The following is a 27,771-nucleotide window of genomic DNA, read 5'->3' on the forward strand; positions in this document are numbered from 1 at the left end:
CCTTCAAATAGTCCATTTCTGAAAATCACAGCAAAAGCCAATGATGTACATTCCCTTTAACAATGAATGCACAATGTGTATACATCCCTGTTGAACAAAAGCACAGGCCTCGTAGATGACTGCAGTGCAAATAATACACTATTCATTCCTGTTCCATATAAACTGCAACGTTCAAAGTACTTTTTGTTGAGCCTTCCTCAATCCTCCAAAATCCACCACAGTGCCAATAAGCTCATCTTCGCACTCTCAAGGGGCATGAAGCCCAATTTGCATATTTGAGATATAATGGACACAGTAATGGGTAAACTCTTTATTTAATACCCCGTAGATTGAGCCATAAATAAACGAGAGATTGCACTCGTTATACGCCAACATGCCGACCAAGAATTGTGGCGGCCATTTTCAAAGTGGGCAAACAGGAGTGTATAACTAGACAGAGTACGATTATGAAACGCCCAGACATGCCCAGTTTCAGTACTGAAAACTCTCTGCATTTTGCCTAGTTAGAAAATGGTCATCTCGCGTCCTTACCGGCACGACCGCATAGTGCCCGAAGCATAGCGAGTGCACTCCCTAGTTTATATTTAAAGGGAATGTACATCATTGGCTTTTGCTGTAATTTTCAGAAATGAACCATTTGAGGGGTTAGTATAATAGATCAAATATTGTTACACTGACATTTTTGAAGTTTTGTGTTCGAAAAGGTTGGAAAAACCAAGAAAAACAAAAATGTTCAAATAGTCTGGTTCCCTGACTCCACAAAAGATAAAATGGATCAATTTATAGATGATGGAAAATTGTAAGGCAAGGGAACCAGTCTAGCTGGCCTGCACCCGTTCATGAACATGTAACCAATAGCAAACACAATTTGGACTGAACAAATGGTAAATTTGGAGCAGTAGTTGAAAAATAGTTAGGTTTTTCCAACGCTGGTCGGCCGACCACCGTTGGAAATGTATTCAAAAATATCATTTTCTTGAAAATGACTTCACACTAGGTGCCATAATTTTACAAGATACTTGAGACTGTCATTTACCAACATCCTAGTAAGGTATTTCGTAAAAACTTGGTAGTTTTATTTTTCGATGTTTGCAAATGTTGTATATTCCCTTTAATATAACTCTATGATTTAATCTAATTAACCCAATCTAATTAGCGCCCTCCTATTGTGTCCACATATCACAACGGCTAACGGAAAGCAAAATTGACTGGGCTGAGCACTTTTTCAATCATGTAAAAAAAAAAAAAAAACTGGTGGATTTTGAACGATTTGGGGAAGGCAATGAATGATTATGATGAGCATAGATTACATTAAAACTTTAAGGGAATGTACAAACTTCACAAAAACTATTTAAAAAATATCCTTCCCTACCCCTGGTGGACATGGAAGGATCCAGGAGTGTTAGTGCTGACCTATTGTTTAATCTGCTTCCTCGGCCTCTTCCACTACTGGTGAAGGGGCGGCCGGGTCGTCGCCTCCCTCCCCACCTTCGTCGGCGGCCTCCTGTTGGCTGTCATCCCCCTCCGCTGGGGGCGGGGCCTCGCCTTCTTCGGGGGGTGCAACTGGTTCACCTTCTTGGGCACCTTCTTGGGCTCCTTCTTGGGCTGAATGAATAGATTTAAAACGAAAGGTACCGTAATTAAGACAAAATCCTCGCCAAAATATCCAGGACAAGTAAGGGACAAAAGGTTTCACAATTGTTCTTGATGCTTTCCCCACTTTTTTTGAAAATTAGCACCTTGATTATTGGCTCCAAGAAACCAAACAAGTATAAGCCCAATTCTTAGGAATAATATTAAAATGTGTTCTTGTTTTTTTAAGTGAGAGAGTTTTCTTGGGTATAAAAAAAAATTCTCACAATGTTTCTGGACTTTTTAAGATGTTGGAAAACCTAGTTGTTGAATACTGGCTGCTATAAAAAACTTATAACATTTTAAATACCCTCCTAAAGTTTCAAACTTATATTGAAAATGATCTTGAAACAACTCCCCTCGCAGAAAAAAATCCCTGTAAGTTTTTTTTTTAAGTTTACTTGTTTATTTTTACGTGAAGGATACTTTCCACTCCAGGGAATTTATTATGTGTCCTAAAAAGGTTCCACAATTTTTTTTTTTTTTAGTACTTCTGAAAGTACCTGTTGTTTGTTTATGTGCTAAAATAAGGGTTAAATCAAGTAATATGCAAGACAATTCTTCAATGCTATCAAGCAAATTTCTGGGGAAACAAAAAGTGAACTAAAATTAAAATTAGTTCATAAAAAAATTGGACATTTGACTGGGTCACATTGGACTCCAGATGGAGAATTTAACATGATATAATGATTAGTGGACTGAAAGACCGCTAGACCACCAGTAGAGTGAATTATGGTCAAAGGCATATGTGACTATCGAAAGCAGTGTGTGTGTTTTGGGAAAGAATGCAGTATCCAGACGCCATGTTTTTTGGTTGTGTACAAAGTCTGTGGAGAGTGGAGTGCATTTTCAAAAGATTTTCTAACCAAATTGGAAATGTTTCTCAGTCCCAGATTCATGTCTTTTCAACATTTTTGCAATGACTGACCTTCATTGAGATATTATATAACTGACATACATATCCTTGTAATTTGATTGGTGGAACTCATATCACGTGACATTCGTTATTGCTCCCATTCATGCTGCGGCTCAAAAAGTACTATCCGCTCATGGGGAATGGGAAATACTATTGGAACAGTTGGGATCACTCTTGTTCCATGACGCGGTATTTATGTGCAAATGCATGCTGGTGTGTACGTTCAGCGTTGCGCGGAGCGCGTATTGTTCCAAAGAGCCAGCGCTACAGCGTTGGGTTCAAACATTTTCGTGAAGGGGTGGTTTGGAAGAGAGAAATACATTTTCCTCCAGTTTTTATTGAAATAAAAGTTCAAATATATCAATTGACAAGGATCTACATGTCAGTTATATAAAAACAAATACTGGGTGGCTTTAAATTGTGAAATGGGAGGAATATTATTGCTCGGTAAAATCTGGACTTTTCCAGTTCACGATGCGAAAGTCCAGATTTTACCTTGCGATAATATTCCTCTCATTTCACCCTGAGCCACTCAATATTTGTATAATATGTGATAAAAAAGGACGCAACATTCTTTCCGTGTTTTGCCTGACTCTTCATACTAGGCAGTCACTGGAGACTCGACAGACTGAGATCCTTACCTGCAGGAGCCTCCCCCTCAGCCCCTCCCTCCGGCGTCCCTTCCCCGCCCCCTTCCTCCATCTTCTCTGCCTCTTCCTGGGCCTGCTGCTGCTGCTGCGCCTCGGCCTCCGCTGCAGCCGCTGCTGCCAGCTCCTCGGCTGGGTTGTACTCGCTGACGGCCCGGATCTCCCCTGCCCGCCACTTGGGTATGGTGACGGTCTGTGCCTCCTCGTCCTCCTGGTCCCCATTCTGCGGCTGGAAACAAGACCAACACAACCGTCATTTGAGAGCCCAATTATGAATTTCACCCCGACTTTTGTATTACTGTGTCTCAAACTTCCAAAAACATCCCCGCCTCTTACTCAGACTTTCAAAACTTTTGTGAGGCGTTCTTGCAAAAATGAGATGGAACTGGACATAGGCCATAGTGGAGAAAAAACCCAAAAACAATCGGGGTAATTTTTTTTTCATTTGCAAATTTATTGATATTTGTTATCTTTGATGCGTCTACTACACATATTTTAAAGTAATAGTATACAAATCGTGGAATAAAAGTATTTTTGAGGAAAACCATTGGCATCTTTCATTTTCACGAATTCAAAACTCAAAACATCTTAGGCCTTTTCCTCGTTATTTACTTTTTTGACATGTCGATAAATTCAAACTTTAAACAGCCATAACTTGTCAACGGAACGTCCGACTGAAGTGCAACAAATAGTACTGTAAGGAGATTTTTTTTCTCTTTCCTAAGACCTGCAAACCCCCATATTGACCTCTGCCCAATTCTGTCTCATATTGCCAAAACGCCTTACATTTTCTTTTCATGCAACGTGCAAGCATTGATATACATTTATAATCGATCTCGCTGTTGGCAATTTTTGGTGTGATGCCTCGTTGGAAAGCTCAAAACGTATCTACATGTAGTTACCTAAGTATCGAATATGATCATTAAAGACTTTACTGGTCACGTGAGCCCAAGGTTACCTACATGTCAGGGAAGAATGCAAAATTAAACAAGCGATAACTTGAGGTTTACCTCGAGGTTTACCTCGAGGTTTATCTCGAGGTTGACCTCGAGGTCAACCTCGAGGTTGGCCTCGAGGTTTGACCTTGAGGTTGACCTCGAGATTGACCTCAAGGTTTGACCTCGAGGTTGACCTCGAGGTTTACCGTGAGGTTTAATAGGGTTTTATGGGGTACTTTGAGGTTCAACCTCAAGTTACAGGTTGTTGAATTTTGCATTCTCCTCTAATACTACAAAACTAGCACCTCAGTCTAAAAATGTATAGGGCTGCGCATATTCAAATGATTCAGTATTCAATTACTCTAACTTCGGCTTGTACATGTATATTCAAAATGCACTGATCAAGTTTTACATGCACCAGCCTCAATCGCTCGTAGGAACTTTAAAACTTACCTGCTCTACAGGAACGTACTGGCCATGCTGTTCACAGCCGATGTCAAACAAGTACTTGCCCTTCCCTTGTGGCTGTAAGAGAAAAAAATCACCTTCAAAACTTGAATAACGCTTTACTCTGACAAGTAGGTGTGGGCGGTTTTTGTATTTTGAGAGTCTGCGGTATACCGTCACAAATATTTTGCAGTATTTGGTATTATCGGGTACTTTTCTGGGTGGACATTTTCAAAATGCAATAAGCTAAGTGGTGTTAGAGAAACTGCAAACAGGCAGCATGAGCAGAACTTCAAAGGTTCTGCGAGATGACTAGTAAGCACAATTTTCATGATACTGTGACCACAAGGAAAGTGAAGAATTATCCATATAGCTCAGATCTGGCCAATTTGTATCTGGTCCTTTTGTTTTTCTCTTAAAGGCGTTACACCACTGGGATCGAAGGTCCAGTATTTTGAAATCATTAAGATTTATTTAGTATCAAAAAAATATTGTCTTTGTATTATTGAAATATAGTCTAAGTCAACTGACAAGTTGATTATATGCCAGATTTCACAGACACTGGCCAAAGTCAGCAAAGGTACTTAAGTAGGCAAAGGTACTAAAGTAAGCAAAATACTAAAGGAATCAAAAGTAGTAAAGGAAGCGAAAGTAATAAAGGAAGCAAAAGTAGTAAAGGGAGCAAACGTATTAAAGATATGGTCCATCATTTGTAATGTGTGCATTTTGTTCGTTTAAAGCAACAAAAGTTCTCAAAATCTAAAGAAGGGTACTGAACAACTAACCTGATAAAGTTTCAGCTCAGCTTCAGCTGTATATTCCGAGAAAACAGCATTATAGGATCTCAATTTCAAATCAAAAGTTGCTGAATCATGTTTTGAATTGGGCCTGAATTCAGCATCAGAGACACGTTGTCACTGAGCCGATTGCTGCTACGCGATGTCGCGCACTGATCCGACGAATTATAGCAACCGCGCATGCGTGTGCGTCGTGCCAATGCTTGCGCGCGCTTTGCCCAATAACAAAATAAACTACTAATTTTAATTTCCTACGGTGCGTCTTAAGAAGCACCGTTGGAAAGGCCTTCTTTCGTTGATTACTTCAAAACGACAGCTTGCCAGAAAGAATAATTTCACAGGGAGTTTAGTCCCCTTACTATCTTTCAACCAAGTATGTTTTTCAACAATAATTACGCCATTTACTTTTCGGAAAGCTGCAAATGATGGACTACAGCTTTAAAAAAACATGTATTCCAATCAGCACTTTCAATATGTGCAATCTTATGTAAAAGAAACAGAACACGCATTTGCTGAGTACACACGTCAATCGAAAACTTTTGCGCTTCCGAGTCATCATTCATTCTTATTATGTGCTCGTGTCTAGCAACGCATGTTCTTTTTGCCCCATGAACAAGGTGGCACATATACCGGTAACAGTGAAAGTGCGTATTACCTGATCGCCGATCCATCCGCCCTGGAACCGGTGGTTGGCGTGGATCAGTTCCCCAGCCCCCTCACGTTTCCCATTCACCCAGGTACCCACGTAGCGGGTGCCTGTGTCCTTGTAGGTGTACACGCCCTGGCCGTGCCGCAGGTGGCTCTGCCATTCACCTTCATAGGTGTCCCCATTGGGGTAGGTGTAGGTGCCAAAGCCGTGCCTCTGGTCATCTACCCAGTTGCCTGTGTGGATTTAGGGGACGAGAGAAGGTTGTATTAACATTCTGACTTTGTTCTTAGAAGTGATCTTTATAAGTACTGACTGGATTGCACCTGTGCCATGTGCTGTGCATTATTAATTAAAGGGAAGATACAACATTTGCAAACATCACAAAATGAAATGATCAAATTATTACGAAATACCTTTACTAGATTGTTAGGGGATGACAGTCTATAGCATCCTGTAAAATCGTGGCTCCTGGTGTGCTGTCATTTTCAAGGAAAATGCTCCGTTTCATCGTAAGTGAGGTCAGGGAACCAGACTACCAGAACATGATTGGTTTTCTTGGTTTTTCCAGCATTTACAAGCCCAAAACGTGAAACAAGTAATTTCAACAATATTTGCTATAACATACTGATCCTCCAAATCCATTTATTTCTGAAAATTGCAGCAAAAGCAAATGTTGTACATTCCCTTTAAAGCTGTGAAGCTGTCGTTAGTCACTTTTGGGGGTCCTCAACACTGCTCCATTCAAAAACGTTACAATCTTTGAAAGTGAATACAGACATCAAACTTGGCCTGGTTCTCATCTGTAAATCTTTGTAACGCCCCAACAGAGCATCGTCCCAAGTATAGTTGGGACAATCCAAACTACACTTCAGGTGATCTCAACATAATTGTAGGGGTCTTCCCAACTACTGTTGGGACGGTCCCAACTATAATTGGGACCAATGCTTCAGTTGGGGCATGCCTCCCTCAACTTCTGGTCCTCAAACTAGTTCTCATCTCTAAATCTTTGTTACACCCCAACAGAGCATCGTCTCAAGTATAGTTGGGACGATCCCAACTACACTTCAGGTGATCTCAACAAAATTGTAGGGGTCTTCCAACTGTTGTTGGGACTGTCCCAACTATAATTGCTTCAGTTTGGGCATGCCTCCCTCAACTTCTAACCCTCAAACTAGTTCTCATCTCTAAATCTTTGTTATACCCCAACAGAGCATCGTCCCAAGTATAGTTGGGATGATCCCAACTACAATTCAGGGGATCCCAGTACATTGATGGGGTGTTTCCAACTATTGTTGGGACCATCCCAACTATAACTGGGACCAATGCTTCAGTTGGGGTGTGCCTCCCTCAACTTCTGGTCCTCAAACTAGTTCTCATCTCTAAATCTTTGTAACGCCCCAACAGAGCATTATCCCAAGTATAGTTGGGATGGTCCCAACTACACTTCAGCTGATCTCAACGTAATCGTAGGGGTGTTCCCAACTATTGTTGGGACCATCCCAACTATAATTGGGACCAATGCTTCAGTTGGGGCATGCCTCCCTCATTATCTGGCCCTCAAACTAGTTCTCATTTCTAAATCTTTGTTACGGCCCCCAACGACAGCTTTGTCCCAAGTATAGTTGGGACGCGTTACCAACTACAATTGGTCTGATCCCACCATGTTGTTGGGGTCTTCCCAATTACTGTTGGGACTATAATTGGGACCAATGCTTTGGTTGGGGCATACCATCCCGAACATCCCGCCCTTACCGTCATACTTGGAGCCGTCTGGATAGATGAACGTTCCTGTTCCATGCTTCTTGTTATGTTTGTACTCTCCCATGTAACGGGCACCGTTCTTGAACTTGTACACTCCCTGTATGGACCAATCATAACCAAATACGATTAAATCTGGCAGTTTTACTGTTCGCTGGTTGAGTGGTAAGCCGTCTTCACTAGTAAGCAGGAGGTTGTGGGTTCGAGCCCGAGTCCCATCCGAGTAAGATTGTGAATTTTTTTGCAAGCATTGAGTAATATAGTTTATAATCTTCCAGATGCAAATTCCATCTTATAAAATATGTGATGGAAGTTTTTTCTGGATAGTAAGTGAGGAACCATGATACAACTGTCGCTGACATGCCGCTTGCACAAGCAACACAGCGAGAGGTCATGCAGATATAAACACCCTGAAACATGCACACACTATGACATCACTATTGTCAGGTGCCATGCTTACATCATCCTTGCGACTTCATTTACACTAGAAGGGAATCAGACCTAATGCAAATTTTGACTTCAATCGATCAGACAAAGTTGAAGCTTGACAAAACAGGGCCCAGAGTCGGAGAGCAAATTCACTGGTAATTTTTTTTTTTAAAGTATATGACAAGTTGTAGTAATGGCCAAGACTTGAAGATCACATTAAAGATGTTCTGTAAGCAGTGCGATTTCAAAAAGTGAGAAATCAGACATTTTCCAGTTAACAAAGTTGTTTAGGTGATGTTTGCGGATGATATGACGGTCTGACGGTATCCTGTTTGTTAGTGTGACGTCATCTCAATTTAACCATGCGTACTTCACACGGTGTAACATAGCACGAATGGAACCGGAAGTTAACGCAACTTGAATGTTTAGCCAGTTGGCGCTTGTAATCATGCCTGTGTATGACAAAGGCACCAACGCACTGGATAGGCACTTGCCGTTAAAAGGGGAGCCTATTGTTAGCAGAGGCGGTTGGACTAAAGTCTGCACATACCTGGCCTTGTCTCTTGCCAAACTCATACATGCCATCGTAAGTATCGCCGTTGGGTAATGTGGCCTTTCCTTTACCATGCCTCTCCTCCTTCTCGTTTCGTTCTCCCTCATACTCCTGAAAAAAACAAAACAATCATCAAAATCGGTGATTCTACAATGAGAATAGCCCCATAAACGTGTCTCAAATACTGGACATCCTCCTGAATTAGAGCCACACAGCGATGCATGCTAAATTTGCTAAAAAGTTGTGTTTCCTGAAATTGAAATCTAGACTTTTTTTTTCTCTTGACATTCACCATAGAAGCTACTTGGCATATAAAATAGAGAAAATCAAAATCTTAAAGGTGCATCACCCATGCCCTCAAGAAAAAATCTTGCAGAGAACTCCTCAAAATGTCTTCCCGAATATTAGCCTAGGCCAAGTTTAAAAAAAATAAACTTTGCCCATTTGCCACTTCGCCTAAGCCGATGCTCACACGCACATGCACGCACGTACATACGTACACGTGGAACTACGAAAGGCATGCATAATGGTGCGGCACACTTTGACGTTTTACCTCTACTTTCCTCTAATTGAAAAAAGTGAATTCAATAATCAATAATTTCAAAAAATTAATTTGACCCACCCACCTACATTTTCGGGGAAAAAAATTGAAATTTGAAATATCGAACATTTTGAATTGCCCCTAACTTTGTAACAGATCGATAAACTCGTGATTAATGAAAAGGACTCAAGGGAGTGTTTAAAACTTGATCACAGATATCACTTAGTAAAGGCATCTTAGTAATTCGGTGAAGTGGTAATTTGGCAGAGTGGTACTTTGGCGAAGTGGTAATAGGCGAAGTGGCAAATAGGCGAAGTGGTTGTTGGCAAAGTGGAAATTCGGTGAAGTTACTGTAAACAAGGCAGAGATGCCACAGGGTCTGCTTGAAAAAAAAACGGAAATGGGTCTGCTTGAAAAAAACGGAAATGGGTCTGCTTGAAAAAAAACCGGAACAGCTGCTTGAAAAAAGCGGAACTTTATTTTTTGTGAAAAAGCCACTCGGACACAAAGCCCCCGTTGTCCTCTTTCTCTTATTGTAGCCAAGCCCAGTTCCATTTATTTTTGCTTCTATGGCCTTTAAGCTGTCGGTTCGTTCAATCACTTTGAATTTTTCCATATTCCTATTATTTATTCTGCCTACCCGAATTTCCAACGTAATATTCGATTCCACAACACTGTCGGTGTACATGACCTTTGCACTATGCGATGCACGCAACGAAAGCATGGCTGGTACCCGGCGTTTTTGGTATTCACATATATCACTGCGATTGGGAACCACCGATAACTAAATGATTGATTTCCAGGATGAATGTCTTGTGTGCTTAGCACACAACACGCCTGCACGCAGTGCAGCACGCGAGGTGCCATTTTATGCAATTAAGTAGGTTGGCCTTGTTTTTAAGACTATTTCAACGAACAATGTTTCGCGGCCGCGCGTTCGCAATTCTTACGACATAAAAACTCAAGAGTGCTAACGAGGTAAAATCAATGCATTTCCACCACAGTTTTTCTGCTCTTTTTCCAGTTGTTTTATGGCCGGAAAAACCAGAATTTTGTGAGATTAAAAAAAAACACGGAAAAGTGGCATCTCTGAAACAAGGTAAAACGGTAGGCCTAAGCCTAGCTCTACTGAGTGGAGCGTTGAATTACGGGTACCCCTCCATACAAACGCTCCACCGATTTGCCATACTTTGGTAGCACCATACACGGTCGTCATGACGGTATGCATTTTGTGCATGCCCTCGCGAGGACAAGGCCCAAAAAAACTGATAAAGAAAATACAAATGAGGAAGACAGTAACCCTGGATAGATCCACACATTCATGACATTCCATATGACCCCTCAAATTGTTTCAAACAACCGGTAATTTTGAAAAAAGAACAAAATAGTCTGAACTTACCGCTCACAATTAAATGTGTCTGCCGAGTTGCACAGTCTATTTCACTGACATGACTGATGCATAATTCATCGCGCGCGTGTGTGACGTCACTATTGAAGAAAAACAAGTTGCGCTTACTCAATAGCTGTTTTAAGTAGTCATATGTGCCCCGCGCCGTCTGACTGTGGGTTTTTGGTGCGGGGCACATATCAGTACATGAAACAGTCATTGATTAAGCGCGACTTGTTTTTCTTCAATAGTGACGTCACACACGCGCGCAATGAATTATGCATCAGTCATGTCAGTGAAATAGACTGTGCAACTCGGCAGACACATTTAATTGTGAGCGGTAAGTTCAGACTATTTTGTTCTTTTTTCAAAATTACCGGTTGTTTGAAACAATTTGAGGGGTCATATGGAATGTCATGAATGTGTGGATCTATCCAGGGTTACTGTCTTCCTCATTTGTATTTTCTTTATCAGTTTTTTTGGGCCTTGTCCTCGCGAGGGCATGCACAAAATGCATACCGTCATGACGACCGTGTATGGTGCTACCAAAGTATGGCAAATCGGTGGAGCGTTTGTATGGAGGGGTACCCGTAATTCAACGCTCCACTCAGTAGAGCTAGCCTAAGCCAATTGAATGTAGCGTCATGAGCGTCACATGAGCGTACGAGCATTTTTTTATGTGAAAACAACTGTTTTTTTCTTTCTTTTCTCGGGAACGGTACGGGTCATTAGGTTAGTTTGCTTTCAAAACAGACCTTGAAATAGGATAAGTAAACAATCAAAAACATAAAACATTCGGGAATTCAGGCCGAAATCCCCCTTTAAATTGTGCAGATTTTTACACATTTTGTCCGGAAACTGGGCACTATTTTTCATACTATTTTAACTTTTTTATTTATTTAAAGGCCCTATTTGATTTCCTTCAAAATTTCTCACCCCTAAATACGGTCCTTGTTCCTCTTCGTCGTAGTCTGAGCCAAGATCCGACATTCTTGTAGATTTTCAGAATTACACTTTCGGAAAGATTGTTTTTTTTTTCTCTTTTTTTTCAGCCCTTGTTGCAGCTGCAGTTGATGTGATCTTAATTTTTCTGTGCACACGACAAAATTGATTGAAATCGCCCAAAGGGAGCCCAATTCAGTGTAGTGATGAATGGGTCCTCGACGAAGAAAGCGCCCAGTTGGGCTATTTACTTATTACTTAGCAACGGTAGCAAGAAAAATTGTTTACAAGGCCTTGCGTGTCCGTCCAAAACCAACGTCGCATGGTGGCGCTATTTCTACAATACGGACTGATATCCAAAAGCTGCTGGATCGGTTCGCTCTTCCAATAAAAATAGTGATGTACGATTATAAAGATATCCAAATATATTTTTTCCCAAAAATTCGGCTCCGTCATCAGTGACAGGGGGATTGTGAAGTAGTCCCGAGCTTTTCGTTTGGATAAAAAGAAACCTGGCAAGAGCGGCCGTCGAAACTTCTCAGTACCAGACACCAGCCTCAGCTCTCTGGGAGTTGTCAATTCACAAACATAAAGTGAATTTCTGTAACCCTCTCATATAGGCCTATCAAAGTTGTCTCACCATGGAGGAATGAATAGTCTATTGCTTTCCTCCGTGGTCTCACCATGTTATTTTTATGATGATGCCCCTGACCAAGGGCGGATCCGGGGGGGGGGGGGGGGGGGGCAACGGGGGCCATGCACCCCCCCCCCCCCAAAAAAAAACGAAAACAACAACAACCAATTTCGTTTTAAAGTGAGGTCGCAATCAAGGCAGGCACTGCGTACACCACCATCTTTTCCTTAAAAAATGGTTAAAGTGGTCAAAAATGGCCTCAGATCGCACCACAGAGAATCTAGAATCAAAAAAAAAAAAAATTAAATTCGGGGCCTTTAAGCGGGCCCAGAACCCCTCGCCGTAATTACAAGTCCCCCTCTTCATTGCATCTGATCAAGTAAATGTAGCTTCGAAAACGTATGCACACTTTCACTCTATATAGTTAGTCATTTAAAATACTACCTTACTTTTTCCAGTTGATTCTGCCTGACTAACACGGTTGCCCACCAATTTTATTTCATGTTATTTTCAAGTATAAAAAACTTTGTATAAAAACTTTGCATATAAAATCCTGTAGCCTGGGCCGGCCCCATCGGATCAATTGAAAGAAACAATGGAATTTCTCTGAACACCACCAGTTAAACCCTTCCCCTCTAAAAAAAAAAAAAAAAAAAAAAAAAAAACACCGAGGAATAAACAAATTTAAAATGGCAACTACATTGCATTATTGGTTGCGTGGCCACGAATTTCTTCTTATTAAACCTGCTCTTGATAAGTTCGACCCGAGGAAAGAAAACATACTTTGCTTTTTGATTCACAAAAAGGAATGTTTCAATGTTTTAATACAAAATCACTTAGTCTTTTAGATCGGTTGCCACGGTAACCATGGACATCCCACGGAATTTACCATATTGACCCCCTGTAAAAGTGTTTCGGAGCTATAATTAGGCCTATATACAAAATTTACAAGACGGTGCAGAGGCGGCGGAATGCTTTTCAAACGGGGGGGGGGGGGGGGGGGGGGGGGGGGGGCAAGGGGCACTATGAAAGTGGAGGAAAAGAATTTTGCTTTCGCTTTTGGGAAATCCTCGGGCCTGTTTGTTTTTAATATTTTTATCTTGTTTGCCCGATATAAATAAATAAATAAATAAATATGGTCCCGTTCATTTCGCTTCAAAAAATTATGATTAGGAACAAATTATGAATACGTTGTCCATCTTTCTCTGTGTGTTTCTTTTACCTAGTTGTGTAGAGAGAACTTTTTTTTTATCGCGAGAGGGGCACTGTTGCTTTCGCTGGCCAGTTCAGTGACCATCTTTTTTTCCCGTTAAGAGCACTATTATTTTTTATAGGGGCCAGTTTTTCATCTTGAGAGGGGGCACAACTTTGTCGCGAGCGGGGCACTAATTGTGCTTTGGAGGGGCAGTTTTCAATCTCTAGAAGTTATCGCGAAAGGAGGACTATTATTTTTGATGGCAAATTTTTCATCTGGAGAGGGGCACAATATTATTTTTTTGCGAGAGGGGTATTCAGTCGAGGGGTAGTTTTACATCTCGAGAAAGTGCACAATCTTGTTAATGCATGCGAGAGGGGTACTTGTGGTTTTTGTGGGGCAGTTTTGCATTACAAGAGAGGAGACAATTTCATCTGTAGCTCAATCATGTGCTTTCGTACGTGTGCGTTTGAGGGGCAGTTTTGTTTTCATCTCGGGGAGGCACATTTATAACCGCGAGAGGGGCACTTTTGTTGGCATGGGAAAATGGGGGGGGGGGGGCAAGTTCTGCCGCCCCTGAGACGGTGTCAATGATAGGGTCAACAGCATCATTCAGAATAGGCCGCTACTCGCTAGTACCAGTGTCATATGAAATTTGGACTCCTATGAAATCTGGTCTATTATCCTCACACGTTACCTGTCACTGTCCCGCCCGATTGTCTTCAATTAGGCATGCACATTACAATTACTAAAGAGTCCGTATTGAATTCCAAATTTTACACTACACCGGCACATAATGTACCACTTTGCTGAAGCACCATCTGCGACTATGCGCTTAACTTTTGCGCCAATCGATTCGCCAATTGTCCAAATGACCTCGTCGCCAAGTCGCTCCCGGCTGGATGCTTTGTCCAAAGACAAAATGTTATGATGTTCTCTTCAGATCACCAACGTCCAAACCTAGGCCTACTGTATGCACACTGCTCGCCAATGCTACACACAAAATGTCTACTTGCGCCTTATTGCAAGAAGTCAATTATCAGTATGCCATCAACTGGCAATGCAAACATCAAAACAACAGACTGTAGTTGTGCATCTCATGTGGAACGTACACGTCAGTTTAGAAACACCAGTCGATGACTGTAAATTTTGAGGATTTCTTCCTTGCATGACATGGAGGATGATTTCTTGACCCAGTCGCTTATAGATCTTTGAACAACCTGTTTCTTTGCCTGTGTTCGGGTTTGTCTAAATTTCACTGGGTCCCTCCGTAAGTTGAAGGTGCCTGGAAGTAACGGTTCTTGAAATTCGAGTTTTTTAACATGAGGCGACAATCCAAAAGCATCCAAAGACATCCAAAGCATGAGGGGAATTTCCTGCAAATGTTTTGACTTTATAACGTTGTGAGCTTGAGACCATGGCATCGTGTCTGAAAAATGTCTTCTTGGCAGCTCTGATGCTATCGCTGGCGATTTCGCTGATGATCGAGTTTGGCTCTTGGGACGCGAGCATTCTTCCTCGGCGGTTCTTCGATGATAAAGGTACGTAAAGCAGGGGAAAGATATTACTATTGTTTATTTTGTATATGTGATCATCCATTACAACATAATTTAAGCCACCACGAGAGACGCTTTAGCTTAATTTTTTTTTGGGGGGGGGAGTGGGGGAAAATGGTTTTTGCGATTTTGCTCCCAAACTGGAATTCGTCAACCGAAGTTACTTTCAGTAAATAATAGTGATATTTTATTAGTCCTGGTTTTCAAATGCAATCATTAAAACTTAATAAAAACAAATGAAGAAAACATTCTTTGAAAAGTATTATGAAAATTTTGAATCACTCCTTGCGTTAACGACTTTGGCAACAATTTTAATGCACATCGGGAAGAATTTCATAATGGACATCGCTAATTTTTCCCCGCAGTGACCTATCGGCCATCAGAAAGCGATAACATGTCCTAAAAAGTCACATTAAGCATGGAAAATATTGAAGCCTTTACTGAGAAAACACTTGGAATTGTTCAGACCAGTCATAGGGTTTGTGCACAGGGTGTCAAGTGATGTCCAGGTATGGAACTCTTTCCAGGACGGGGAATGAAATTAGTTTAGGTACCAAATTCACCCTCATTAAGACAAGCCTTCGCATACTGATCAGCTGGGCCCAATTTCACGGCGCTGCTAAGCAAAAAAAAATTGCTTAGCACAAAAAAGTCTTGCTTATAAAAGCAGGTTATCAGCCAAAACTCCTTGTGATTTTCATGCTCAGCAAACAACAGTTGAATACTAATCACGAGCAATGTACATCACGTGGAGTTTTGGCTGGTAACCTGCTTTTATAAGCCACACTTGTTTGTGCTATTAAAGCAAATTTTTGTGCTTAGCAGCGCCGTGTAATTGGCCCCAGTACAGTGGTAGCGTTTCGGAGCTGTTCAAAATGTCATATTGTCCTCGATAAATGTTGGTAAAACCGCTAAAAAAAGTGTTTTCTTTCTTTTAGGAAATAATACACCCCCAACCCCTGATGTCATTGGGGACTCGGAGAGGTACAGAATCGTCATCATCGGCTCTGGACCCACCGCTCTTGGAGCCGCCCAGAGACTCCACGATCTCCGGCGGGAAACTAAAAACACCGTGATCACCGTCCTTGAGGAGAAAGGCAAACCAGGCGGCCTGGACTCGTCTGAGAGAGACGATCAAGGGTTTCTGTGGGACAACAGAGTCAATGCGGACTTCTCCCATTACACCTACTTCGATCGGATCCTTGACCGAGCAGTGCCCGAGTGGAACTACCGGCCGATGGCGACGTTTGCCTTCATGAAAGGATCAGATGGAACGAGAAGGTTCATCCCTTACCCCGTGCAAAACAACATCCACATCATGGATGAAGGGGATCAGCAGAAAAGCCTGTCGGGATTGGAGGAGATTTCCAGAAATACGATCACTCTTAAACCGGAGAATTTCGACGAGTGGCTGCTGCAGAAATTCGGATCGGGCCTCGCGGACGTCTTCATGAGGAAATACTACAAGAAATGCTGGACTGTTAACGCCACAGAGATGAACTCAGCCTGGATTGGGGAGCAGGTTTCCGTACCAGACATTGAAGAGATTAAGAGCAATATTAAAGAGGTGGATAACGGGATCGAGGCCAAGGATACAGAGTGGGGGCCGAACCGCTTCTTCCGTTTCCCCAAATATAATGGAACAGGAGGAATTTGGGAGGCAATTGCAAGACGGCTTCCCAGAGAGTGGTTTAAATTCAACGAAAAAGTTACCGGAATTAACATCGACGAGAAAGTAGTCACAGTGGAAGCAGGCCAGGATATGAAATCTCAGTACAGTCTTGAATACGATGTGTTGTTTTCTACAGCGCCTCTGGATATTGTTACTGGCTTTCTCAAGAGCAGTGACTCGTCTTTGTCAAAGATGCAAGAGCTAGCATCTCAGCTGGTGTACACGCACACTCACATCGTAGGCCTTGGCCTCACCGGTCAACTACCAAAGACCCTTGCTGATAAATCTTGGGTGTATTTCCCGGATTCTGATTCTCCCTTCTACCGCATGACAATGTTCTCCAATTATTCAGATGACCTTGTACCCAAAGCGGGAGCTTATTGGTCGCTTATGTGTGAAATCGCAGAACCGATGACTAGCCGGCCTCCGTGGCGATGGAAAGAAAATGAGTTGGTAAAAACAACAATTGACGCCTTAGTCTCTTACGGGTTTATTACAGCTGATATGGCTGTCTCCAAGCACTATCGTCGATTGGATTACGGACATCCCGTTCCTTCACTCAAAAGGGATACGATACTGGACACGATACAACCATGGTTGCAGAGCAAAGACATCTATTCCCGTGGGAGGTTCGGAGGATGGAGATACGAGGTTGCAAATCCAGATCACTTATTCATGCAAGGGGTCGAGGTTGTGGACAAAATACTGCAGGGCGTCCCCGAGGAAACGTACACGAGTCCAAATGTTGTCAACTCTAAGAAGAACACGGGCCGGGTTATCCCATTGGACTACGAGTTGGTTATCGCTCACTACAACGAGGATATTGAGTGGCTGAGGCCCTACGCCCACCACACCCTCGTGTACCACAAGGGCCACGACACGGGCCCGCCCTTTCAATTGTACGCCTGGGAACGGTTGGAGAACGTTGGGCGCGAGTCGCACTCATTCCTACACCACATCGTAACCAACTACCACCAACTTGCGAACGTTACCGTCTTCACGCAGGCAGATCATCTCAAGGGTCGCTGTTACAAGGACATCCTTCAGTTCGTAACCTCAGCCAAGAAGGGCGTGCCTTGCCTGGGACTCCTGGAGCTGCATACGGACTGGGGACGAATCCCCTTCCAAAAGGAATACCTGGAGACTGTGAAGAACCGCCCGATCGACAGGGCCAATGTGACCTTCGGTGAGTTCTACTACCATCTCTACGGCGTCCTGCCACCGGCTAAGGGCATCGAGAACTGCCGGAACGGCTGCTTCGGAGCAACCAAAGAGATGATCAGGAAGCATCCCGTAGAGTTCTACAAGAAGGCGTTGGGCTTCGTCAGCAGATCTTCCAACGGGGAAGAAGGCCATTACTTGGAGAGAATATGGTATCATTTCTTCGCGTGATGGTGACGTCATTTTTTCATTGTAGCCCCGGAGGTCATTTATTCGTAAACTCTGAAAACTGCCTTGCCCATTTTGGCGTGAAAATTATGGGCTAGACGTTCTTTATTTTGAGAGTGTATTTGTTTCACGTCTTTGCTCAAAGTTAATAAATCTGATTGTTTCGGTCATACCATTTTGACTGTCATGCCAGTTTACTTTAGTTTCAACAATTAGAACATCAGCCTGGGGGTTTGGTGAGTATCAAATCAGGGCATAAATGATTATAGTGCGCATGCGCAAAGTATACTGCCCCTAGAGTGGTTACAAGCATTTTGATGGATATTTCTGGGGAAAAAAGTAATAACACCCAAAAAGCTGCCACAGTTGCAATCTAATGCTATATTTTCCAACTCTGGAGGTATATACCTTGCCAAAAATTCGCTATGACGATTATTCCCCTCATTTTGATACCGGTGTCCAAAATTTTGGACCGAGGCTGAGGGCCTAAACATAAAGGCGCCCTCTTGAGTATTCAACAATGACTTTTAACAAACCACACCCTCAAAACCTATTGATATGGTGCCACATTCCGACAACTTCCCGCGAACAAAATTTTAACTCCAAGGCTTCTTAGAGTTTGTGATCTTCGGCAAGATCATAGGTATCTGTAAGGGCCTACAGGCGTTGTGCTGATCTCGAGGTGCTGAATTAAGAAAACTGGTCTGATGGCCCGTAAATGGGGTATTGTGAAGAAGCTAGCTCTGTAATTGGTACTTGGGGTATAATGCGCGCGCGAAGTTATAATAATCAGGATTCCACTGGAAGAGACTCGATTCACGTCCGAAAATTAAGCGACCTGCCCGCACATTGCCAACCAACGCCTGTGTGTCGGGGACAGGGGAGGGTGATGTGCCCTCTTCGCTTGAGGCCTGTGCCCATGTTGTGTCCCCTCACCCAGAAGTTGGGAAAGACAAAAATGAGCCCTTTATTGTTAAAAACCCCATTGGATGCCCCACCTCCCCGTCCCGTGTTTTAGACCCCCTTATCTTAAGTCACCCCGCCCCGGCACCCCAGTTATGTCACTGTTCGCGCGAGTAGATGGTTCGTATTTCCAATTGAATTACGAAGAACTCCCCTTAGGAAAGCGCACTGTGCATTCTGGTTCCCGCCAGTCTATAGGCGTAGCCAGCCCCCCCCCCCCAAAAATTGTACAGTCTGCCCTTTTCCATCCCCCCAATATTTGTAAAGACTGCCCTTCTTTTGTTACAAAAGGTGTCCCCTTTTTCTGAACAAGTACCCTTTACAAAAAAATTGTGCCCACTTTTCTTATGCCAGCGGCCATTAGGTGTGCCTATCTGAATTTCGCGCATATCCCTGAAAGCATCAAGTTGTCTGTTGTAGTGTGCATAATCGTCGGTTTTGAGCAGCGCCCCCATCGATTGATGGTACTTTTCAAAATATTTTTACCCCCAATCAAAATTACCTTGCTACGCCACTAGTTGAGAGCGATAATGGATGGACATCGAACCTATAAAAACCGGTTCTTAATCAGAAACTGGGCAAGCCTACATGCCGTGCTGCATGGTTAAAAACATCCAAAGTGGCTTATATACAAAAATCTAGGCGGGATGATTGTTTTTGGAAAAAATAACTTCCATCTATTTACTTCTTTTTTCTTCTTCATTTTTTTCATCCATCCATATTATATTGTACCATACCCGCCATATCTCAGAAATACTACTGGAAGGTTGCCATTAATTTTTTTTTATTTAATAAAGAAAAAATAAGGAGTTGATATGATACAAGCCGCATACTACTATCTGAGTCCTGACTCTTCGCTCGTACCCCCGCCCTGCAAACAGGAGCGAATCCTGACTCTGGCATACTCTTGCCGACAGAGGGCGTAGTGTGAAACAGGAAACTACCAGAGCCTGGAATTTTACATACAGCTTCACTGCCACTGCCAGTGGACGTTGAAAATACTAAACAAAATGGTGAGTTTCTAATTCTATAAGAAAACGAAACAGAATACAGCACAGTGCTTGTTGTTGTTCCTTTAAATTCTACGCAAATGAACAGATCAGTTAATTATTTAGGGTATCCCCGTCAGACCCGTTAAAAGCAAAGGAAAGCTACGCGGTCCTATTTCTACGCACTCGCATGATTCGCAAGTCGCATTCAATTTGTGTGTGCAGGTTAGCCCCACTAGTGTGGCCGTAAGGCCACACACCGTGGTCCGCGCACTACTGAGGACGTTTTCATACAATTTGCAGGGAATTTCTTACATATGGTTGTATTCTACGATGTCCCATCTATCACTTCTGGGATGCTTAGGTGTAATGATGTTCAATTTTCCGAGATATTCTTGAATCTTTTTGGAGCCCATATGCACTCGTGAAACGTCCGGTGATGGCAGCGATTTTGAATGTGACAAGAGATGACCTCAAGCTGTGACGTCGCGTTTATGCAAATTGCTTGTCGAGCGAGGGCGCGAGTTGCAAATGCGACGGCTGTTTCCTGTGCCGTAGATCCTGAATAGAGATCAGTGCACGTGGCCCCCAGACGATAAATGCATGGTACAGGAAATAGTCGTCGCATTTGCAACTCGCGCCCTCGCTTGACAAGCAATTTGCATAAATGCGACATCACAGCTTGAGGTCATCTCTTGTCACATTCAAAATGGCTGCCATCACCGGATGTTTCACGAGTGCATATGGGCTCCAGAAAGATTCAAGAATATCTCAGAAAATTGAACATCATTACACCTAAGCATCCCAGAAGTGATAGATGGGACATCGTAGAATACAACCATATGTAAGAAATTCCCTGCAAATTGTATGAAAACGTCCTCAGTAGTGCGCGGACCACGGTGTGTGGCCTTAGGTTCAGCGCAGCATACCGACGGCCACACTAGTGGGGCTATGTGCAGGTGTGACAACGCAAGCGCGTTGCAAGCGTTACCTACTCCTAGAACTATGAGTATGAGGCTCCACGTAGAGCCTCAGTCATACTCATAGTTCTAGGAGTAGGTAACGCTTGCAACGCGTTACCTGCGCAGCTTATGGAGGGTCACAGATAAACGTGCAGCAGGGGGCCAGCATCAGGAGCGTGGCATTGGGGTGGGGGTTAAACATTTAGGCAAAAATGTTGCAACCAGGCAGTGACACCACTTCCGCGGTTGTGTACAAAGTCTATGGAGAACATTTTCTAAGAATTTCCTAACAAAATTGGAAATGTTTCTCAGTCCCAGATTCCTGTAATCATTTTTGCAATAAATGATCTTCATTGAGATGATATGTGAAGAAAAATGTGGCGTCAGGTTGCAACATTTTTTCAACATTTGTGAATTTTTGACTGGTATTGACTGTTTGACGGAAAGGTATTTATGAAAGGGAATAAAGGGAAGAACTCCACATTCGTACATCAGTTATCTGCCACTAAACACATCAATGTTCACCTCACCATGGAGAGATTTCACCTGAGACGAATCCCGGAAGCTCTGGCAATGTGAAGACGTTTCATTTTCAGGAAATATGTCTGTTTAGAGCACACTCTTGATGCGAACATCAGCTCGGCAGCAGACGGTCTAGGCAGCCATTTTTGACATTGGTTATTGGCGTGACTTCAACAGCGATCTACACCTACCCAATGATAGTGCATTACGTTATCGTGAATATTTAATTTGTCATGAATATTTTGGTGTACGATCATATGGAGGCATCTGCGTGTAGTCAAGGGAAAAAGGTAGAAATGGATGGTTTTGGGTGTTTTTTTTCTCATTTTCCCCATACAAATTAGGGTAGGGGGTGTCAGAATAGGGTAGGTAGGGTAACCAAAAGCAGAACTATATTTTGGGCCTAAAGAGGATTGGAGGAGGGTAGAGAGTGAGAGTCGAGGAGGGGAAATAGATGAAAGAACCGTAGAAAGTAACTTATTGACGCTTAAAAATTGATTGAAAAAGTGATGTGTATGAAAATCTTTCCATGTTTAAAACCGGCTATGGGTCAGGACACGTAAATTTATTTTATACAGAATTTTTTTTTTTAACTGAATATTCTCATCATAAAAAATAGCAACAATTGGGTTGAGCACATTTGAAATATCATTTTTGACAAACTCTGAAGCTATTCAAATGAGCATTGCCAAACAGTGTTGAAAATACGGAAACATTGTTTCATTTTGCCCTTGTGTTTTGATTGCAGTTGGATCGTGAGGCATTGGAGCGGACCATGTTGCAGTTTGGCAAGACCCAGGAGCCTATCTCAGAGTCGATGTTGTCCGCGCTCCTGCCGTCTAGGCCGGACCTGCAGTGCGCCTACTGCAACATTAAGTACACCCTTTATTCAAACCTGCGACGCCACGTCAAAAACCACCACCTGGGGTTCCGGTTCCCCTGCGCCTGTTGCGAAGCCGAGAGTAACCGTCGGGAGGACCTAATGAAGCACTACCACAGCTTCCACCCGGACAAGGTGCAAGAGGCGGAAATGATCAAGGAAGTCTGCAAGGTGACGCCGGAGGGGAAAGTGATGCCGCTGGGAAGGCCGTCGTACCGCAGGCGCCGCCAACAGGTCTGCAGGGTCAAAACGGAGAAGTCGCAAGCAGCCCCGCGTAAGAGATCTGCACGGGTGATGGCCAAGGAGCTGAACACTCAGCTGAGTAACTTAAGGGAAGATCTCCAGGCCGAGAGTGAGGCACAGGTAGTGGACTCGTCGCCCCCACTTCAGGCTTCCCTCCCGGCGGAGGCGTGCTTGGTGCCGCAGGAAGATATCTCGGAGCCGCAGAGAGTCATCATTGCCTTGGACCCTGTCTCCCAGTTCCGCTTAGAGAGGGTCATCGCGGAGCGAGTCGAACGGATCACGGAGCGCTCGGTGATTGAGACGTTGGATAGGGAGGGGCAAGTCACTCGCCGAGAGACCATTGAGCGGGAATATTTCTTGAACGCACATTAGAACCCTAACCGCCCTGAATCCTCCAAAATCCTTTTTGCAAACTGGAGGAATTTGCAGGATTGAGGTTACATGGCAAAAGTGCGTTGCTGATTTCGGAGTACGCACTGTGTCAAGGTCTTGGGCCGGACCTTGTGTTGTTTATGCTCAGCCGTGCATAAACTTAGTCCTTGATTATACTTGACATCCTCCGCACTGCTCCAGGATGTCACTGCCTCTGCCTCGGCCTATTGACAGACATAGCTGGAGGATTTTGCAGGATTCAGGCAGTGGTCATCTCTCCATGGACCATATTCAAGAAATAACGGAGGAATTTGCAGGATTGAGGCTACATCCTAGCAAAATGGCCTAAGGAGTTAGGGACTTAGCTAAAGCTTATGAGTGACTTATTCCAACACATCCAACAACTATCTGAACTGAAACCCTTGCGTGGTGGAATTCTGCTCAGAAATCAACACATGTTGTCCAGGAGGAGCGAGTCACTTGGGAAAAGACCATTGAGCAGGAACATTCCTTGAATTCGGCACCTGAGCGATGCTAGAGAATTTGTGAATGACTTTATACTCGATCATAATCCAGCCTTGAACTACGTAATGTCTGGACTAAGACCTTGCCTGATTGAATTTCGCTGAGTGATGGCAACATTTGATGGGAGGGCAGGTCACTCGGTGAGAGACCATCAATTGGGAGTATTTCTTGAACTCGGAACACGAGTGACACTCAGAATTTTGTGAGTGGCTTACACAGGGGTGTGAAATCTCGGCTTTAAAGCTGATTTCAGCTTTTTATGCCCCGCGGCGAAGCCGAAGGGGCATACTGTTTCCGCCTTGTCCTTCCGTGGGTGGGTGGGTGTGTGGGTGGGTGGGTGTGTGGGTGTGTGTGTCCGGACAAATCTTGTCAGCGCGATAACTTGAGAAATACTTAACATATGAACTTCAAATTTGGTTTGTGGATTGTCCTTGGTAATCCTAAGAAGCCTTTTGCATTTGCGGCCGAAAGGTCAAGGGTCAAGGTCACAGTGGCTGAAACAATAGAAATTTTGTCAGCGCGATAACTTGAGAAATACTTAACATATGAACTTCAAATTTGGTTTGTGGATTGTCCTTGGTAATCCTTAGAAGCCTTTTGCATTTGGGGCCGAAAGGTCAAGGGTCAAGGTCACAGTGGCTGAAACAATAGAAATTTTGTCAGCGCAATAACTTGAGAAATACTTTACATATGAACTTCAAATTTGGTTTGTGGATTGTCCTTGGCAATTCTAAGAAGCCTTTTACATTACGGGCCAAAAGGTCAAGGGTCAAGGTCACAGTGACTAAAACAAAAGAAATTTTGTCAGCGCGATAACTTGAGAAATACTTTACATATGAACTTCAAATTTGGTTTGTGTATTGTTCTTGGTAATCCTAAGAAGCCTATTGCATTTGGGGCCAAAAGGTCAAGGGTCAAGGTCACAGTGGCTGAAACAATAGAAATATTGTCAGCGCGATAACTTGAGATATACTTTACATTTGAACTTCAAATTTGGTTTGTGGATTGTCCTTGGCAATCCTAAGAAGCCTTTTGCATTTGGGGCCAAAAGGTCAAGGGTCAAGGTCACAGTGGCAAAAACAAAAGAAATTTTGTCAGCGCGATAACTTGAGATATACTTTACATATGAACTTCAAATTTGGTTTGTGGATTGTCCTTGGCAATCCTAAGGAGCCTATCGCATTGGGGGTCGAAAGGTCAAGGGTCAAGGTCACAGTGGCTAAAACAATAGAAATCTTGTATTTATTCTGAGATCATAGGGATTAGGGATTAATTCATATAAAACCTACAGAAGACACTAATGCTGTCAATGAACGTTCCATTTGACCAAGGTACATGTAATTTGATGTTAGAGTGGTGTTATGTCATGGAAACAGTCACGGTTGCGGGGCATTTGTGTTTGTAAACACACCTGACTTGTTTTGTTTTGGATTTCAGCTTTTTTCTCACTTGCTGTGTACAAAAGTATGGTAGATTTCCAAATATCAGCTTTTTTTACACCTTTTTAAGCTGTTTTCAGCTATTTTTTATCCGTGGTCACTCACACCCCTGGGCTTACTCGATCATAACATGGTCTAGAACTATCTGGACTGCAAAAGCCTTGCATACATGAAAAATGTTGCTCATTTCTCAAGATATTTGACGGGGAGGGGTGGGTCAAATATTTTTTCCAGGTCCCTCAGAAAAATGTGTAGATGTACATGTAGTTGTGTATAATATGGAGCCATTATTTAAAGAGGTTGTGGAATGCTCGAAGACATTTCCGTCACATTTTTTGGGTATATGTAGCCTAAGGTGTGATGAAATAAAAACGACTTTTGTTTCTGTCATGAAATGAGTACAAAGGGTACTTTTGAGAGCTATTTTTCAGGTCCTGTTTCGACCCGAACGTGCAATTTGTGTAAAAGTCGTCGTTGCGGGCAGCAAACAAAACACAGTAAATCGTGACGTAATAAACAGGACTCGTTTATGCTACTCTGCATTGGGAGTTCTGTTTATTACGTCACGATTTACTGTGTTTTGTTTGCTGCCCACAACGACGACTTTTACACAAATTGCACGTTCGGGTCGAAACAGGCATGGCAGGACTTGAAAAACAGCTTTCAAAAGTACCTTTTGTACTCATTTTATGACAGAAACAATAGTTGTTTTTATTTCATCACACCTTAGGCTACATATGCCCGAAAAATGACGGAAATGTCTTCGAGCATTCCACAACCTCTTTAACCCTAACCTTCCCAAATCCTCCAAAATCCTCTTTGCAAAATGTAGGATTTGAGTGATTGAGGCTACATTTATATGGCAAAAATGTGTGGCAAATTTTGGAGGACGATAATTACATTACTGGTAAATTTTTATTACATTGCTGGTCGGTATGACATTATTGGTCCATTATTACATTACTGGTCATAACAGGATGCACTGTGTCAAGGTCTTGGGCCGGACCTTGTGTTGTTTATGCTCAGATGTGCATAATCTTAGGCCTACATGTACATGTATACTTGAAATCCTCTGCACTGCTCCAGGATGTCACTGGCTCTGCCTCAACATATTGACAGTGATTGCCAGAGGATTTTGCAGGATTGAGGCAGTGGTCACCCCTCCAAGGACCACATTCAAGAAATAACTCATGAGGATTGAGGCTGTATGCAATTTTTTTTAATACATGGAGACAGTTGGAGGATTTTTGCATGATGGAGCTTGCATTCTAGGTAAAATGCCTAGGGAATTAAAGAAATTGTGTTTGATTTGTACCGGTATATTACTGTACAGACTCTTAAAAACATTTCTCTACAATTTTACACATATTTTGTGACTGATTTACATTGCCTAATTTCAGGCTATTTTCAAATTCTTAATTACATATATTGGCACCATATACATGGTGAGTCAAAAAAAAACGAAACCCAAATGTTGGGACCATTGTTTTATTGAAGTTCTGCATGTAGCGCTTTCAACATCTAGGACATGAAAGCCCAATTCATAAGCTTTCTTTTAGTACAAGAATCTTTCAAATCACTCATGTACTTTTCAAGTTACGGAATTTTAAACACAACTATCGTTTTAAAGTTCCGTCCACGGATCACAAAAAAGGTGTGTGTTCTTTTAGCAAAACGAAAACAATTCACACACATCCCTATGTGATCTGTTTTCGTTTTGCTGAAAGAATGCTGAACTTTTTTTGTGATCCGTGGACAGAACCTTAAAATGGTGGTTGTATTAAAAATTCTGTAACTTGAAAAGTACGTAAGTGATTTGAATGATTCTTGTACTAAAAGAAAGCTTATGAATTGGGCTTTTATCCTATATTTTGAAAGTGCTACGTGTAGAACTTCACTAAAACAATGGTCGCAACATTTGGGTTTCGTTTTTTTTTACTCACCCTGTACATGTATGTATGTACTTTTCCTCTTTACTTCAAATTTTTAGGCAAAAATTTCAGAGTTCACTCACATGTATCGTCCGTGTACCTGTTTTCAAGGCATCAAGTTTTTGAGGCTTGACCTTGTAGCGAAGCACACGCACAGATTCGCACCACACAACCAGTTGATTTGTTGTGTGTGCGGTACGTGTTCCACCGCCAGCCCAAAAAATGGAAACCGAAGGTTATGTCGGTGTTTTTCTCTTGCTTGAAATAAATCCTTACACCTTCGAAAACCTGTACATTGAGGATACATGTACATCCTTGGTCCCTTCTGTTGACCACTACTGTACTATGCGGGACTGAATTTTTTTTATGAATTAAATTAAGTGAAACACAAGGCCAGCAGCTGGATTCGAACCCCTGACCCTCTGATCAAGCCTCACGAACCATATTCACTACATGTAGGTCACACTCCCCCCAAGTGAAAGTTTGATTGTATGTAATAAATATTTACTGCTCGGTTCTACCTGTATAAAACATGAATATTACACAAATATTGAATATTTGTGAGTGCAATGGTAAGAATAATTTCATGAGGTGACAGATGGATTGTTCCATTCCAGCTCGGCTTTGATTCTTTCCTTTTGCACGAATGTGAAACATTTGTTTTATACAACAACTTGAATAAATCCTTGTCATCTGATTGGTCAGAGCCCTTCCAAAAGTGTGACCGTGCAATGGAACTTCCTTTGACCATGGAATGGAACTTTTATTTTTGCAATGGGAAGAATAATTCAATGACATAGTAATACTAATGTGGTGCTTATATAGCACTTTGTACCTAAGGTTTCTTATATAGCACTTTATAC

General features: G+C 42.6%; 3 protein-coding genes across 4 annotated transcripts; 2 read left to right on the forward strand and 1 right to left on the reverse strand.

Moving 5' to 3' along the window:
- Positions 1 to 1,083: 1,083 nt before the first annotated feature.
- LOC119735553 (radial spoke head 1 homolog) lies at positions 1,084 to 11,843 on the reverse strand. Its single transcript, XM_038209287.1, has 7 exons — positions 11,631 to 11,843; positions 8,764 to 8,877; positions 7,779 to 7,884; positions 6,033 to 6,259; positions 4,587 to 4,658; positions 3,190 to 3,424; positions 1,084 to 1,605 (listed from the first exon to the last, which is right to left on the reverse strand). The coding sequence occupies exons 1-7, from the start codon at positions 11,682 to 11,684 to the stop codon at positions 1,421 to 1,423; spliced, it is 993 nt and encodes a 330-aa protein (XP_038065215.1). The 5' UTR covers positions 11,685 to 11,843; the 3' UTR covers positions 1,084 to 1,420.
- LOC119735554 lies at positions 10,994 to 23,794 on the forward strand. Of its 2 annotated transcripts, none has more exons than XM_038209290.1 (3): positions 10,994 to 11,034; positions 22,267 to 23,013; positions 23,380 to 23,794. In XM_038209290.1, exon 2 carries the CDS (start codon positions 22,294 to 22,296, stop codon positions 23,011 to 23,013), a length of 720 nt encoding a protein of 239 aa, XP_038065218.1. In that variant the 5' UTR covers positions 10,994 to 11,034; positions 22,267 to 22,293; the 3' UTR covers positions 23,380 to 23,794. The 2 variants fall into 2 exon arrangements, with proteins under 2 accessions (XP_038065218.1, XP_038065217.1); XM_038209289.1 differs by lacking the exon at positions 10,994 to 11,034 and adding an exon at positions 21,441 to 21,808.
- LOC119735552 lies at positions 14,553 to 18,257 on the forward strand. The gene is made up of 2 exons (XM_038209286.1): positions 14,553 to 15,006; positions 15,960 to 18,257. Exons 1-2 carry the CDS (start codon positions 14,883 to 14,885, stop codon positions 18,083 to 18,085), a joined length of 2,250 nt encoding a protein of 749 aa, XP_038065214.1. The 5' UTR covers positions 14,553 to 14,882; the 3' UTR covers positions 18,086 to 18,257.
- Positions 23,795 to 27,771: the final 3,977 nt, after the last annotated feature.

Source organism: Patiria miniata, unplaced genomic scaffold (genome assembly GCF_015706575.1).
Source record: "Patiria miniata isolate m_02_andy unplaced genomic scaffold, ASM1570657v1 HiC_scaffold_29, whole genome shotgun sequence".
NCBI lineage: Eukaryota > Metazoa > Echinodermata > Asteroidea > Valvatida > Asterinidae > Patiria > Patiria miniata.

Coding starts and splice junctions, on each gene's coding strand:
- LOC119735553 (XM_038209287.1), bottom strand. CDS start 11,684: ATGTCGGATCTTGGCTCAGACTACGACGAAGAGGAACAAGGACCGTAT. Junction 7,885..8,763: donor TTGGCAAGAGACAAGGCCAG/GTATGTGCAGAC, acceptor TGGTCCATACAG/GGAGTGTACAAGTTCAAGAA. Junction 3,425..4,586: donor AGTACGTTCCTGTAGAGCAG/GTAAGTTTTAAA, acceptor TCTTGTTTCCAG/CCGCAGAATGGGGACCAGGA.
- LOC119735552 (XM_038209286.1), top strand. CDS start 14,883: ATGGCATCGTGTCTGAAAAATGTCTTCTTGGCAGCTCTGATGCTATCG. Junction 15,007..15,959: donor GCGGTTCTTCGATGATAAAG/GTACGTAAAGCA, acceptor TCTTTCTTTTAG/GAAATAATACACCCCCAACC.
- LOC119735554 (XM_038209289.1), top strand. CDS start 21,752: ATGAATATTTTGGTGTACGATCATATGGAGGCATCTGCGTGTAGTCAA. Junction 21,809..22,266: donor CGTGTAGTCAAGGGAAAAAG/GTAGAAATGGAT, acceptor TTTTGATTGCAG/TTGGATCGTGAGGCATTGGA.